This window comes from Saccoglossus kowalevskii, chromosome 5 (assembly GCF_978046115.1).
Source record: "Saccoglossus kowalevskii chromosome 5, keSacKowa6.1, whole genome shotgun sequence".
In the NCBI taxonomy this organism is placed as follows: domain Eukaryota; kingdom Metazoa; phylum Hemichordata; class Enteropneusta; family Harrimaniidae; genus Saccoglossus; species Saccoglossus kowalevskii.
In genome coordinates this window covers 37,893,931-37,911,447 of record NC_140645.1, presented here as the reverse complement: position 1 = coordinate 37,911,447, position 17,517 = coordinate 37,893,931, and the positions used below count along the sequence as shown (strand labels likewise).

At 36.7% G+C, this 17,517-nt stretch overlaps 1 protein-coding gene across 2 annotated transcripts in view; it reads right to left on the bottom strand.

Moving 5' to 3' along the window:
- Positions 1-8,065: 8,065 nt before the first annotated feature.
- LOC102805703 (uncharacterized) overlaps positions 8,066-17,517 on the bottom strand; it is a 31,354-nt gene continuing 21,902 nt past the window's right edge. For both annotated transcript variants that reach the window (XM_006822705.3, XM_085499395.1), the window contains exons 5-6: positions 14,458-14,728; positions 8,066-14,171 (exon numbers count right to left, since the gene is read on the bottom strand). In XM_006822705.3, the coding sequence (XP_006822768.2) occupies positions 13,951-14,171; positions 14,458-14,728 (492 nt within the window). In that variant the 3' untranslated portion in view covers positions 8,066-13,950. The remainder of the gene's footprint in view (positions 14,172-14,457; positions 14,729-17,517) is intronic.

Below are 17,517 nucleotides of genomic sequence, written 5' to 3'. Positions count from 1 at the left end.
TGTCACCAAGGTTCCAAGCACACGATATAACTTCAATACATTTAGAGATGACTCGCATTGTACAGTGTCTTACTGAAATGCAAGAAACACGTTCAAATTAATTATATAACATTTACAATACACAAAGATATACAACGTAAGCACACCTAAAATCTCAGACTACTATTATAGTAGTTTAAGGTAAAATCAGCCAAGTATTAAGCCAACAATGTGATAACTAGCTGACAATCGGTTACGTAATCAGAGGGGAGACAAGGGGGGTAGCTGGTACAGTTTTACGGGAAATAAAAATGGCTTTTTACAATTTACAAGAAAAAAAAGACGTTTTTACAGTTTACAGTGAAAATTGAATTTTGCAGTGAATTGTGTCACTGGCATCTAGTCGTTTTACAGTTTCGAAAATGAAATTTCCCTTGATTATTTTTTACGACGTTTTTTATTTGGATGTTAATTCTTGTACGTGCCGAGAAAAATGACACATTTTTACAGTGTACGAAAAAAAATAATGTTTGATTACGTTGTACGTCTAGCCTGTCTACAGAATTACGGAATTATTTTTTTCAATTTACGTTGTACGAACCAAAAAATATTGTAATTACGTTGAACGAAAATAACCCTTGCCCCCCCCCCCCCCCGCTAATCACTATAGATCAAAATAATGGTACGCTAAATTTCCTAAATTCTAAGGAGTTCTCTCAAAATATTACAATAAACCTTGCCCAAACTGTCATACCTAGTAGGGTATGTGGGTGTGCAATGCAATGTCACGTTACAAGGTGTTCTTCTGTTTTTTAACAAATCACGTCGTGATTCATGTAGGCGTAGATATACTTAGCGTGGTCGACCCTCGACAAGACAGGTGGACGTAGACAGTTCGCCGAGCACAAAACACCTTCTCAAGAGTATTGATTCCACACAGAAGTCACATTAAATGCTAATAAAAATCTGCACACCAGGTGTTCTCCCAATCTACCAGTCAGCGTACTCCATACTGAAAGCAAATCAGTGTCTTTGCCAATTTATATACTTTTCAACACGTGCACATCAGAAGACAATATAGTTCTTCACATCATATACCCCACATAGATGGACAATAAAGTTTGTTACCCCATATATGCAAAAAGCATTCGATGTTGCAGTACTTGTGATAGTTGGTTGAGTCAGCCACCTTGACTTTACAAATTAAGGTAGAGATGCAGTTTATTTGTGAATTTCAATCAAAAATATTTTTTTTCGTTTTTTATATAGATTTTTATCTAAAGAACATTCTGTGAAAATTTGACCAATGAATTCTTATTAGAACACCGTTAAAATTGCTGGTTATTTTCTGATTAAAAATAAAAAACACTCACACGTGGCAATGTTTATGTCCAATTGCCTAATTTGCATGAGTAATCAAATAACAGGACCTTTGATTGACAATATGCAAATCGAGATTGTACGGGTCATAGTTCATTCAATTCACGCGCATGTGCAATTATTCTCAAATCAGTTATCGCTCGCTAGCAAACCAAACATTATATTTCCTCAGCGTTTTTTCCTAATTTTTATCATTACATTATGCGTGGTGTGAAAAGAAAGAGAGGTAGAAAGAAGATTCAGATGATTTCTATGTCGGAAGAGGCAAAAGCTACACTGAAGGCATCAGCCCGCCGAACGAAAAACAAAATCGATGTGAGCGTCCAAACGTGACTTTCCCTGAAGGCGTGAATCCGAGTTTCTGATTGACTGAGAGATTTTATTTTTAAATAATTGTTCTCAAAAAATAAACTGAGCATGTGAAGAATAATTTAACATTGTTTACAGTGATAACAGCTCATTGTCGAAACGAAGCTTACCCATTCACGCTAGTCATAATAAACATCATACTCTTGAATAGGCGTCAATGACTACGGTAAAACTTAGACTCTATTTTAGACATCAGGAATGATTGAAATGTCCGAAAATGACGCCAAAATACACCTTAAAAGTCCTATTTTATTTTTTTCTAAATCCCATCCCGAATTTACGGCAGAATCTGGTCCCTAAAATAAGGGACACGTGAGCTTTGATTCTAACCGGATATATTGCACTGGGTCGGGAAGATACATACTTTCCGATCATTCGCAAGTTTTGCTAGGTGGTGCGAGACAGCTTTGTTTGCAACCGGACGAACTCCGTTTAATTCAATGAAGCAAATAACTGACAATGCTAAATTAAATTGCAGAGGTACGTTAAAATTAATTGAAAACAAGCAAATAATTTCAATGAAAAATAAATCACAGAGAGCGGTAACTTGATACATTAACATTGGCATTTTAGAAAAAGAAATAACAGTTTTCTCCAATCAGGGCCAGGTAATTATAACAGGTGATTTCAATAGTCGCACTGGAAATCTAATTGATTACATTGCTTTTGGAGATAACATTCATGTACCCACTCCAAATAATTACACTTTAGAAAATTTTGAAAAAAGGCACACCCAAGATAAAACTAACAATAAGTTTGGCAAACAATTAGTCGATCTTTGTACTATAAATAATCTTTTAATAGCCAATGGTAGGAAGATAGGTGATTTAAATGGAAACTTTACCTGTCATAATCCGGTCGGTTCAAGTACAGTTGATTACTGCATTAGCACAAAGGATTTACACAGACATATTGATTATCTTAAAATTCATGATATTAATTACTTGTCAGATCATTGTCCTATTGGTTTCTCACTAACTGTAAATTACAATCACACCAAGAACACAAAGCTTGTGAATAAATTGAAACCGCACTGTAAAAAATTCATTTGGGACGTTGAGGCAAAGCAAAAGTACAAAATCATGTTACAAAATTCAAATTTTGAAACAATGTTCAAAAACTACCTTGCCAATGATTTCAAAGACAGTGATGTCAATGAACCAACAGATCAATTCAACAAAATATTAATTAATGCAGCAGATAATTGCCTTAAAAAAGTAACCAATAAAAGAACAATAAATAATAAAAACTATAAACATCCAAAACAACAACAATGGTTTGATAAGTCGTGTTCTACACTAAAAAGGGAATTAATTAGTACCTCTAAGTTGCTAACAAAACAACCAACCAACCCGTATATCAAACACCAATATTATACTCTTAAAAAGCATTATACAAAACTTATAAAATATAAAAAAAGAGAATATAAAAACATGTTGGTGTCCAAACTTGAACATATGGACAGTGCCAACCAAAATGAGTACTGGTCTGTGCTGAAAAGCCTACGTAATCAAAAGACCAAAAATCAAGACACAACAATATCCGGAAAAAATTGGATTGATCATTTTTCAAAACTCTATAATAAAACAAACATTAAAAATCATGAGTTACAAAATAATCTTATAGAAAAAGAAATGCGACAAATTCCCAACCAATATCTAAACTCAAATATCACATACAAAGAAATTCTTAGCGCTGTTAGCAAACTAAAAAACAATAAATCAGCTGCTGATGACAGCATTGCCAATGAAATGTTGAAAACCAAAAATAAGTTAATGATAAGATGTTTACAGAAACTTTTCAACTGTATTCTAGATAGTGGAAAATTTCCTGCAACCTGGAAATCTACGATTCTTGTTCCACTACACAAATCAGGCGACAAATTAAATCTTGGTAATTATAGAGCTATTGCATTAACAAGTTGTCTCTCAAAACTATTTACTGGCATAATGAATCAAAGATTGACCACATACTTGGAAGAAAATAATTTATTTACCGACATGCAGTTTGGCTTTAGGAAAGACAGGAGAACGACAGACGCAATTTTCCTGTTAAAAACAGCAGTTGAAAAAACAATTTATAATAAAAATAAAAGCAGCAGTTCTGGAAGACGGTTATACACATGTTTTGTTGACTTTAGAAAGGCTTTCGACAGCATCTGGAGGGATGCACTCTTTCTGAAGTTACAAAACAGTGGTATCACGGGGAACTTTTATGAAATAATAAAATCTATGTATAAGGATATTAAATATAAAATTAAATTGTCAGAGGGTATAACTGATGGATTTCAGTCTACCTGTGGAGTTAAGCAAGGCTGCAATTTATCACCAACTTTATTTAACATTTTTCTGAACGATCTGCCAGAATTATTTGGGGATCAAATTGATAAACCAGTTCTAATGGGCGAGAAACCTATAAATTGCATCCAATATGCAGATGACCTTGCACTTATTTCAGAAACGGAAGACGGCCTACAAAGCTGTCTGAACAAATTAAATGACTATTGTATAAATTGGAATTTAGAAGTAAACGTAAAGAAAACTAAAGTCATGGTATTTAATTGCAGCAACAGACTGATTAAAAACATGAATTTTAAAATCAACAACCAAGACATAACAGCTGTTAGCGAGTTTTGCTATTTAGGGGCAATATTTACTCCAAATGGGAAATTTAAAACAAACTTATCTATGTTAAAAAATAAATCAATGAAGGCTCTTTTCAGCATCAGACAAACAGTCTTAAACCACAAAATAATTTCACCAGCACTTAGTTTGAAAATTTTCGACCAATTAATTTCACCTATACTCATGTATGGTGCAGAAATCTGGGCCAATGAAATCACAACTGACAGTAACAGTTTAGAGCAAGTTTGCAGTCATTTTTACAGGTTTATCCTAGGAGTGAGTAAAATGACGCCAATTAGTGGTTTGAAAGCAGAACTTGGTAGGTTACCAGTAAAATTAAAAATTAATTTGGCTCAAATTAAATACTGCCATAGACTATATAGTCTGCCAGATAATCACATTTTAAAATTAGCCCTGGATGAAATGATAAAAATTAATTCAAACTGGGTAAGGACTATTAATGCTACACTGGGACATGATCTAATTAAAATAAAAAATGATCACAATATGGAAAATTGGAATCAAATACTAAAAAAAGTAAAACTCAGACTATCTGAGTTTTATATTCAAAGATGGAGAGAAAAACTAAATTTCAGTGAAACCAATGAAAATAGGGGAACAAAACTGAGAACATACAAACTATTCAAAGTAAGCTATAATATGGAAAATTATTTGCAAAACATTTCAAATTTCAGTCTCAGGAAAATGCTTTCAAAATTCCGTCTGAGTGACCACAACTTAGAAATAGAATTAGGTAGAAGAACAAAGCCCAAAATAGAATTAGAAAATAGACACTGTAATAAATGTAACACTAAAGCATTAGGAGATGAAAAACATTTCCTGCTATTTTGTACTGGCTATATAGAACAAAGAAAAAAACTGTTTGATGAGTGTTCAATAAATATTTACACAATGGATGTGAATTCCATATTTAAAAAGATTATGGAGAATAATATAGCTTTAGCAAAATACTTAAAGAGCACAATTTTTAAAACCACAGAAAGTAATTAATTTATTTTATTTTACTAACATTTTATTTTTTATCTCTTATGTATTGTATGTATTTATGTTCCTTACCATACAAAAACCCTCTGAAGGTTTTTTAGTAGTGTAATAAAGTTATTATTAACAACTCTTTTGACGCGCTGACCGCTTCTCCGCGTCTGATGTTTTGTTTTCCTTGTCATAATACTTACTGATTGATGATTTTTTGCTTTTTCCGTGAAAAATGGGGAAGTTTACGTCAATTTGACGGACATTCCATTTTTTTTAAAACTAACGAACACACTGTTTAGCACTCCTATTTTTTTTCATTTGCTGATTTCTATTCAGAAAAATTCGACCGCTCGAAAATGCACCTTAATTTTGCACTCTTAAAACATGTCAAATTTCCAACACAAATTATTTAAAACTGGTCGAAATTTTAAAACTTTTACGTTAGGAGCTGGAGCTCTCTTCTTGCAGGCGACCGTCGCCGGTAGTACAAAAGCATGTTTTGTACGTACATCCGTGCGCTGATTGTATGCGACTGTCTTAGAAAATCCCTGAATAAGGCGTTACCAAAATGGAAAAAATAAAAAAATTGCCTCCTTAAAAAACGAACAGAATTCAAATATTTCTTTTAACAAATATGTTGCAGTGGGAAAAATGGGATTGGAGACGCTGAACAAAACTTCTGTGCCTCGCGTTTCGATTCTAGGATTACGCGATTATTCATTATTGTGCGTTCGCTTCCTGGAGTTGGTTCTCAATACTACATAAAAATCATCGAGGATAAATAATTTAATATCCCACTTTGTACTCTTCACGGTAAACCACAGGCTCTGAAATACTCGTAGATTTTTTATTGAAAATACATCGAAGAGAAGCCATGATGTTTTGATCGTGATAAAAGGTCACCTTCCTAGGACCGCCCCCTGTTTAATAATTCATGAGATGACGTAATGTTTACTGGGCATTGACACGTGTTTTTACCGACCCCACCAAAACACTGGTATGAATGACGTGTTTCTGATTTATATATTCAAGAGCAGTTGTTCTGGTCCAACGATTTTACATAAAATGTCTATGTCTATACATTAACTTTCAATTTCAATAGTCTAGAAAGTATGACAAAGCAGTAATTCCCGGTTTAACGCGCAAATATGCAAATTAGCCTTTTTCTCGTCTTCTATTTTTGGTGAATTCTTGGGTTTTAATTTAAAATAGCTGATAGACGCTTTGGCCAATTGCCTCGAAAATTTCACACATTATTGACAAGGTGTTCCCCCTTCAAAATGCGTCCGGACAGTTTATTACGGCGAGTGGAACAAAAATAACAAGTCCGCAATTAACATGGATATATATAAATTATGCAAAAATAGAAAAGAGTGAACTTTGAGGTCATGCTGTGCGACTTTGAAAGCCGTTAGAGAGATGAGTGGACGCATTTGAATTAGTAGTATACCAAGGTATCCAGTGATGTAATTTTACCCACAACCGGACTTGAAGTTTTTAAGCTAATTTTTTTTAAACCACTTTTGTCCAAAAAAGCATATTTTTGACCCAAAATCAAAAACGCATTCTGGATATTTAAAATAAAGACAAGTTTTACAAAGTTTGTATAATAAGCTTTCAGAAAATATATAACATGTTGGACATATAATACCATCTTCATTGTCTAATTACTCAATTAAAAAGCAAGCCAAATAAACTGCATCTCTACCTTAAGTGACATGCATCAACCTTCAGTAATGATTACTCCTTTCACCAAGTTTTATACCCATGATCTGGTGGTGGACTTGTCAAAATAACACTAAAACAGTCAGCAGTTGGCCGTTTTATGATCAGATGACAATGTTATTGTATGTGTGCCATGATGGAAATCAAGGTATAAATTTTGAATTGCTCAAAGCTTGTACAAGATACACGTCTAAAATACAATTTGTTAAAAATGAATTGGCCAGTGAATTACAAATCAAAGTGGTATGCATCAACTACCCGTAATAGTTAATCCTTCTATCAAGCTTAAAGTAAATCAGCGAAACGCATGCCAGAGATCTAGTTAGACATGTAAAAAATACACCACAGTATGGTATTCTGACCACAAATGGCCACCAGTTGCCAATCTTTGACCGAATCACTAGATTTGCATACGTATCGGGTAACATATTGAGCATATGAAAGATTTGAAGAAAATAGGTACAGGGGTGTCAGCTCCTGATTCACCCATGGAAACTATACTACAAGTCCCTGTTTCAACTGACCTTTGGTGAATCATTTGTTAATGACAACTAGTTACACAGACTCTCTCTGCAACAGCCTATGTGAATGCCAGTCAGCACAGAATAAAACAAGTTCTGTGGAAATAAAACAGGATTTATGCGGCACTTTAAAATAGACATTTAACTAAACCTCGCGTGATAGACTGAATACCTAAGCCTGCTGGAACCTTCTGGCAACAGCTACAAATTCTGACCACGACAGGATTTACGTCTGGAAACATAATCACAAATCTATTATTTTGGGAAATGACAAAGTATGCAAATAAACAAAAAGTTAATGCCGTGTAGCCTTCATTCTTTTGTTAAATTTCCTGGTTATATGCAACATATTACCAAAACGAACCCCCAACCCCCAATTCCAGAGATCTTGGTAGAGTACATGCATCTGATTAGAGGTATCAGAACACTAATAAGTGGTCCCAGCTAGAATAACACAATTGAAACAAACACTGAACAATCCCAGCAACTTTATTTAATGATAACATAAAAAGTAGAATTCCATTACAGGATGGGTGTCAGAAAGTTACATAATGTACAATGCATTAAATATGGCTGACAGCCACTGAGGGGATGACATTACCAATGGCAGATTGCAATACCCCCGGTATATGCCTAATCAGCAGCAACCTCAACATTTCTGAGTGGTCAGACAGGACCTATGATCTTTGATTTTTTTACAACACAATTTGCCCAATTAAAATGCAATGTTATTTACATAAATAATCTTAATAAGAATATAGGACTTCAGAATTTCACTTTTAATACCAAATTGGATTAGCAAAGTGTATATTTTTCACAGGAAATGTGACACGCACGTTGTCCACAAAACCCTCTCCATGTGAAATGCATGTGACCACAAAGCTCTCTACATTTGACATGCATGTGCCCACAAAGCTCTCTACATTTGACATGCATGTGCCCACAAATCCCTCTACATTTGACATGCATGTGCCCACAAATCCCTCTACATGCGACATGCATGTGCCCACAAAGCCCTCTCCATGTGACATGCATGTGCCCACAAAGCTCTCTACATTTGACATGCATGTGCCCACAAATCCCTCTACATGCGACATGCATGTGCCCACAAATCCCTCTCCATGTGACATGCATATGCCCACAAAGCTCTCTACATTTGACATGCATGTGCCCACAAATCCCTCTACATGCGACATACATGTGCCCACAAAGCCCTCTCCATTTGACATGCATGTGCCCACAAATCCCTCTACATGTGATAGATCATGTAAAAACTGTCAATGTTGTCAAATTCACATAAATGTAAAAATCCAAAACAAATCCATCAAGAGTTATGTAAAAACTTATTCCATATTTTATACACTTTTAAAGCACTAATTTACTGCATATAAATATGATATTGGTAGCATATAAAATTTCAGAATCTGTAAATTCATGCAAGACCTCCAAAGCATTTCATCTTAGCTATTTTTTTTAAAAAAATCTAGAAACATACAAGGTATGGTTCTCAATTCATACTGAGACATTCCATTATATGGCACTCCACACAAGCAAGTAATCTATGAGGCATTCCACTCAGTATACAGTACTCTGCATACTTTTTAAGCATTAGTGTTGCAGCATGTATTGAGTAAAACGCCACATACATTTGGTCTAAGGCCACACCGACTTAATTTTATGGATGACATCCGCGCGCGCATTAGTTTTAGCCTGTTCTCAAAAAAAACAAAAAAACAATTCTGACGACTAGTATCCACATATCGGTTTTCTGTCCGGAACTTGCTGACTCATATTGTCGCAAAGCGCCGGGCTTGTCGTAAAACTCGTTTTGGACTACCTTCAAACGTGCCTATTTTGTCGTAAATGATCTTCTGCACATGGGTACTGCGTTGCCGAGAATTCCAACATGGCGACTGCGCCACCAAAATACGCGAGCATAAAAGTTCAGAGAAAAAACGGAGGGATTGTTGTTGACTGGTACGCAATTGACGTCGGCCAGGGAGAGTCCTGTGGATTTAGCAGGATTTTTTTTTTGGCAAGATTTTTTTTTTTTTCGCCCTCACGCATTAGTTTTGTGGTCTCCAGAGGATGTCATCCATAAAATTAAATCAGTGTAGCCTAATCCTTCATACAAAGTTCTAGTTGATTGAAAATGTGAAAGTATCAAAATATAATTATGTTACCCAATGTACACATTACAAACTGATTTCATCTCTCAACGATGCAACATTGTAATACAAACTGATTCATATTTAGATATTTAGTATACCAACCAGTATTAAATATATACAAAAAGTTTAATTATATTACAATTCAGTGTGAAACTATAAATTACATTTTCTCCAATCTTGTTTTTAAGTCAGTCACAGAGATTGGCAACACTGTGGCTTCGTCATGCAGCACATGTTTAAAGTTCGTAACAAAATATGTATTTCTCACACATCACATATAACCTATATATTGAATATGACCACCCTCTACAGGGGAAAAATACATAATTAGTTTGTAATAAAGGCATTCGCAGTAAGTTACCAAACATGCAGCAACTATGGTAACATGTACAGCAAAAAATGTTGAAATAAATAGAGTGCCCACACTACTGGCCTATTGCATGTTGAACATCGTACAGAGAATGCCCTTATCAAAAATTTGTTTATTTTACCACTGTAATTTGGATAAGTGTGTAGTAAAAAATAACTCTTTTAGTACACTGGCTTATTGTCAGGAAAAATTACATTCAGTGACCAGGCTTCATATTCTGCTACACACTGCAAGGATTATGCAACTAGAATAATTAACCATTCATGGAGCAATTAGGACTTGCTTGACGTTGCCTGCTTTCAGTTTAATACAGATTTCATTTTACTTTGAATATTTTTACCATAAGGCCATTTTATTATTATTGAAAAATTTTCCAGTTGATTTGTAGAGAATGTACTTGCATACTGCCTATAACTGTACCTTCGACATTGTGTATGACAATATCTCCTGAAACACAGCTAAAGAAAGTGGAAGAAAACTGACATTAAAGTCAGGGATGAGAATGAGAATTTTAATTTTCAACTGAAGTAAAGTAGCCGAGGTCCGAGAACCATAGTTGATAAAATCGTTACAATACAGACACTGCGCCTTTCCCGGGACCTCGCACTTGCCGATGAAGTCACTCAATTTTTTTCAGTTACCACTTCATCTTTCTTCCCGATTCACACTGTCAAAGTCACTTTTTGTCAAGCCATGCCCAACGAAATTTGTTTCTAATGTCTTTATTGATCTCTCACAAAGCTGATTTGTTGTCTTTTGTAACCAATTTCACCATTATCGCTGCATGAAACTTGTAAACAATGATCCAAGGCAGCTAACAATTGAAACAATAAAATGGTGCCGTTGGTGAAAAGAAAATGAAAGCTTTTCACTGATTGGCCCGTCGGAGCAAACCCAGCCAATGTTAATAGTTACTTATTACTTCAAAACCACTTCGGATTTGACGATTGCACTGATGAAAAGAGTCTCGAACATTCCGCATTGGAAACACCACGAGTTGTCTCCCTTCGACCATACCAACAAGAATGAACATGATTTGTATTCTTACCCACCCTAAAATTTTCTTTTCGGATTTAGACGTTTCAGAAAATCGATCCCTATGGCTTTAGAAATCTGCGGATCCGCAGAAAATTCTCATCCTTGTAAAATACAACCAAATGGCCATTAAGCAGCTATCTGACACTCATCATATACATGTATGACATAAAAATAAATCCGACTAGGTAGAACGATCAGTAAAAATAATTTGTTAAAACTAGAATATCAGTCAGATGGCCTGGTTCAACTGCGCCTAAAACTAAATGGTAACTATTATGTTTAATGTATGTACCAAATTTGAACAAAATCCGTCCATGCATAACTGAGATCCGGGTCCGGAATGGTGAAATTGTGCGATTTTGATGCATTTTCGGCCTTAAAATGGCCGCTATTCGGCTATCGTTAATCGGATCATGAAAAAAATGCATGTGCATATGTCCCATATAATGTGTGATGTATGAGTGAAGTTTGAACTTAATCGGTCAATGCATGTTCGAGATACAGGTGATCACGGACGCACACACACAGGGCAAAACATAAGTCCCCGTTTTCGGACTACGTCCGAACGGGGACTAATTAGCACTGCAACTTAAGAGGGCACTATTTTCAAGGCAAATCTTGATTAAATCTACATTTTTCTGAAAGAACCAAGGGAAACTCCTTGAACAATGGGTAAATTTCTTCCAATGCCTCCGTGAAGTCTATGCTTTCTCTGTCATTAGTAAATTGGGATTTTTTTCATAGAAATTTACTAAACATAGTTGAACTCTGGTGACCTTGCCCTTTGTTATATAATATTATTCTTTCTATCACAGTTTGTTTCAATATGAATATGCATTGTCATAATTAATTTTGAATACAAATAAGTATTAGGGTTGAAACAACAGTGGGAAAGCAGTTTACCGAATGTTCTTGATAGATGTAAATATCTTACAAAAACATTGGTGCCTGATTTGTTTAATTATTTTAAGGGACATATTTCCAGCTTTATTCAAAATAATTCAGATTTTTTAGTACAAAAACATTGGTGCCTGATTTGTTTAATTATTTTAAGGGACATAATTTCCAGCTTTATTCAAAATAATTCAGATTTTTTAGTATAAAAACAAATTCCTCATCTCGGGAAAAAAGGTGCTGCATTTAGACGTGAATAGATTCATAGACCATGCAAGAAACCAGAACCAGAAAATCTTAGCTGGCTTTTGCCCAAGTATTTTGTACAGGTGTCTGTCAAAAATTAATGATTCACTGGGACAAACATGAACTGCCTTATTATATTCATTGAGTGACTACTGTATTATTTGAAAAGTAAACAATGCCCTCTATGAATAGCTATCATGTTGCAAGCTCTGCTTTGTAATGTAAATCAACTTACATACTAGTAGTTAGTTGGTGTCCAGTGGAGAGAGAAGTCAACAGTACTTTGCCTCCTTATAATCTACATCTTCAAACACTGCAATCTTTGTTTTTAAAGTGCATTTTAAATTACTATAAAAGCTCTGTCATTCTGTTTCAATAGCTGAAACAAATTCCTGTGAATTTACATTTATCGAATGAACTCTTTGTCAATTGGCACCCAATTCATAGGAGGGGCTTATATTTATTTTCTTCTGACATCTTGTTTTCTGTTTTAGATTTGCAAATGTGTATCAGACTGTGCAAAAACTCTCTCCATGAGTTGGTTTTGAAACCCAGTCTAGTATTCCCATGGGATACCAAGGATATTATTACAAGATAAATGATTCGCTTCATTGAACACAGACAACAATGCATATTTCCACTGAGATCAGTGACCTTTGAATCAGTCATCAGTCAAAATATTTTATCAGATTTTCTCAATTTTTGCATGATATTTTCATACAGGAAATCTGTCATTCATACTCAGGGAAGACTTTATACTGATGAATAAGGTGACCAAGTTTGATAAAGTTTGGAATTGAATTAGTAAAGTTATTATGCACACAATGACAATTATTAATGACAACGACGACGACGACGCCGCCGCCGGACAGACATTTTTCCCCTAATATACTTTCCCTTCCATCTTTGATGTTACAAGGTAAAAAACTTAAGATGAAATAGTAAAATTTACCCTTTTCAATTATGAATTTTGATAAAGCTCATGAAGTTAAAGGCCTGAATTAGTATGCTTGTATATAGTACATTACAAATGGAGTCTGAGAAAGTGGTACAAGGCAAAATGGCCACTCGTCGGCCATTTTGTAACAAACACCAATATACCAACTGGTTAACAATGAATAAAATTAATTTCATTTTAATAAAATCTGTCCAGATATGTGAATATTTTTGAGTTATTTTCAAGTTAGGGCAAGTGAAAATTTTGCGTATTTCAATTTTCACAGAGCCAGTTTTTCAAGTTGTATCAGAAGTTAGCGCCTCCACCAACAAAGCCAACATTTGTTGGCATTTTCCAAGAGAGTTTTGATTTCAGCATTCAAATAATTAATGTAATAATCAGTTTTAAAAAACACAAATTTGCTATTTGTTAAAACTGTTTCTCATGAACATGCTTTGATCCTAGCAAAATGACAGTCTGGCCCTGCTGAGAGTACAGACTACATGCTATGCACAATGAACATGAAGTTCTGACATCTTACACAGCGTACCACTGAACCAAACAAACATGGTTTTCTCGCAGTAAGTTTCCCTTCACAAATACATGGCTGTGAGAACAAGGTGGGGTGTTAGGCCTACAGGTATCCATGGCATAGTGATATATAGAAATTAAAACGGAGAACTCATTCTTCCATCAAGTGTTAATCACATGGTTGGTTATCCGTACTGGAACCTGAAGCTTCCGTGTATGGTGGGGGCATTTCATTTGGCAGAAGAGTTTCTCCTTGTTCGTGTTCTGTGTATGGTGGAGGCTCGGGCACTTGGGTCGGTGGAGTGGATGCTTGACCGTCTTGCATGTACACAATTGGAGCTGGTTGTACCAGTAGTGATCTGTCTCCATCAGCTAATGTTTGAAAGTATTCTACAATACAAAATGATACAATAATAATAAATAGTCATTTAATAATTTTGCAATCGCGGTTTCAAAGTAACAAAAAATGCTTTACTTTTTTCAAAAATTTTGATAAAGCCCTGTAAGAAATGTAGAAATATGTTTATTTAGTCCAAAATTGACAAAAAATTCTAGAAAAAGTATTTAACATTTTTTGCGGGGAAAATAATTGCGTTTAATGGTCAACTTGTCAAGGATTTAGATGTGTATTATTAATCATATTATTTTATATTTTATAAAATAAAAGACGCCCTACCTCCTTCTCTGTCAAGCATGCGTCCACTTCTTCGTATCGTCATTATAATAATATTCCTTCTCCGGCCCTTAATGGCATAAATAGTCACCACAATACTGATGATCAGTATCACAACAATCGCTATAGCAACTGCTATAAAAGATGAACTTGTCACTGAGTTGCCATAAAATGAATTGTCGTTGTATGCTGTTGGTTCATAAGTTACTTCAAATGGACCAAATGGACTGTACGTAGGAATAAAATTTGGCAGGTTGTTTACGTTTTCTTGTATCTGAAAAAATAAGGAAATAATATATGAAACATAATAAAACAAAAATTCACACACAAGACGTTCTTGCATCATCCAATAAAACAAAATGGCCACCAGTTAGCCATTTTGAATCCGATCTGAAAAAAGTTCCTATATTTTCTAATGTATGTACCAAGTTCGAATAAAATTTGTTCATACATGCCCAAGATCTGGTCTGATATGATTTTAGCACAAAATTGGCAGCTATTCAGCCATCTTAAATCTCATCACAAAACCAAATGACATGCATATGTATCCCAAGATGCATGCAAGTTTTAATTTAATTGGTCCAGGCATAACCAATTATATATATTGAGACAACCACAAAAATAAATACAGAAATCACATTATTAATATAGTACCTACATTTTGTTTTGATGTTCTATTAATGTTGCAAAAAAATTATCAGATTTATTTTGAGAAAGATGGCAAACAGTGGATTTCATAGTACACAAATTTAAAGCTTCAATTGTAACTACATTTTCATGTGAACAATCAGTTTCTCAGAGTGGCAGTCCAGATTGGCCCCTGCATATTTGGAAGACTGGTATTAACTGTCCAGCTCAACCCTGCATATTTGGAAGACTGGTAATGGCTCTCCAGTTTGACACCTGCTGGACAGGGCAGCGGTTGTTCAGCTCAACCCTGGATATTTGGAAGACTGGTAGTGGCTCCAGTTTGACACCTGCTGGACAAGGCAGTGGTTGTTCAGCTCAACCCTGGATATTTGGAAGACTGGTAGTGGCTCTCCAGTTTGACACCTGCTGGACAAGGCAGTGGTTGTTCAGCTTGACCCCTGCATATTTGGAAGACTGGTAATGGCTCTCCAGTTTGACACCTGCTGGACAGGGCAGTGGTTGTTCAGCTTGACCCTGGATATTTGGAAGATTGGTAGTGGCTCTCCAGTTTGACACCTGCTGGACAAGGCAGTGGTTGTTCAGCTTGACCCTGGATATTTGGAAGATTGGTAGTGGCTCTCTAGTTTGACACCTGCTGGACAGGGCAGTGGTTGTTCAGCTCAACCCTGGATATTTGGAAGATTGGTAGTGGCTCTCCAGTTTGACACCTGCTGGACAGGGCAGTGGTTGTTCAGCTTGACCCCTGCATATTTGGAAGACTGGTAATGGCTCTCTAGTTTGACACCTGCTGGACAGGGCAGTGGTTGTTCAGCTTGACCCCTGCATATTTGGAAGACTGGTAATGGCTCTCCAGTTTGACACCTGCTGGACAAGGCAGTGGTTGTTCAGCTTGACCCTGGATATTTGGAAGATTGGTAGTGGCTCTCCAGTTTGACACCTGCTGGACAGGGCAGTGGTTGTTCAGCTTGACCCTGGATATTTGGAAGACTGGTAATGGCTCTCCAGTTTGACACCTGCTGGACAGGGCAGCGGTTGTTCAGCTCAACCCTGGATATTTGGAAGACTGGTAGTGGCTCTCCAGTTTGACACCTGCTGGACAAGGCAGTGGTTGTTCAGCTCAACCCTGGATATTTGGAAGACTGGTAGTGGCTCTCCAGTTTGACACCTGCTGGACAAGGCAGTGGTTGTTCAGCTCAACCCTGGATATTTGGAAGACTGGTAATGGCTCTCCAGTTTGACACCTGCTGGACAAGGCAGTGGTTGTTCAGCTCAACCCTGGATATTTGGAAGACTGGTAATGGCTCTCCAGTTTGACACCTGCTGGACAGGGCAGTGGTTGTTCAGCTCAACCCTGGATATTTGGAAGACTGGTAATGGCTCTCCAGTTTGACACCTGCTGGACAGGGCAGTGGTTGTTCAGCTCAACCCTGGATATTTGGAAGACTGGTAATGGCTCTCCAGTTTGACACCTGCTGGACAGGGCAGTGGTTGTTCAGTTTGACCCTGGATATTTGGAAGACTGGTAGTGGCTCTCCAGTTTGACACCTGCTGGACAAGGCAGTGGTTGTTCAGCTTGACCCTGGATATTTGGAAGATTGGTAGTGGCTCTCCAGTTTGACACCTGCTGGACAAGGCAGTGGTTGTTCAGCTTGACCCCTGCATATATGGAAGACTGGTAATGGCTCTCCAGTTTGACACCTGCTGGACAGGGCAGTGGTTGTTCAGCTCAACCCTGGATATTTGGAAGACTGGTAGTGGCTCTCCAGTTTGACACCTGCTGGACAAGGCAGTGGTTGTTCAGCTTGACCCTGGATATTTGGAAGACTGGTAATGGCTCTCCAGTTTGACACCTGCTGGACAAGGCAGTGGTTGTTCAGCTTGACCCTGGATATTTGGAAGATTGGTAGTGGCTCTCCAGTTTGACACCTGCTGGACAAGGCAGTGGTTGTTCAGCTTGACCCCTGCATATTTGGAAGACTGGTAATGGCTCTCCAGTTTGACACCTGCTGGACAAGGCAGTGGTTGTTCAGCTTGACCCTGGATATTTGGAAGACTGGTAGTGGCTCTCCAGTTTGACACCTGCTGGACAAGGCAGTGGTTGTTCAGCTTGACCCTGGATATTTGGAAGACTGGTAATGGCTCTCCAGTTTGACACCTGCTGGACAAGGCAGTGGTTGTTCAGCTTGACCCTGGATATTTGGAAGATTGGTAGTGGCTCTCCAGTTTGACACCTGCTGGACAAGGCAGTGGTTGTTCAGCTTGACCCCTGCATATTTGGAAGACTGGTAATGGCTCTCCAGTTTGACACCTGCTGGACAAGGCAGTGGTTGTTCAGCTTGACCCTGGATATTTGGAAGACTGGTAGTGGCTCTCCAGTTTGACACCTGCTGGACAAGGCAGTGGTTGTTCAGC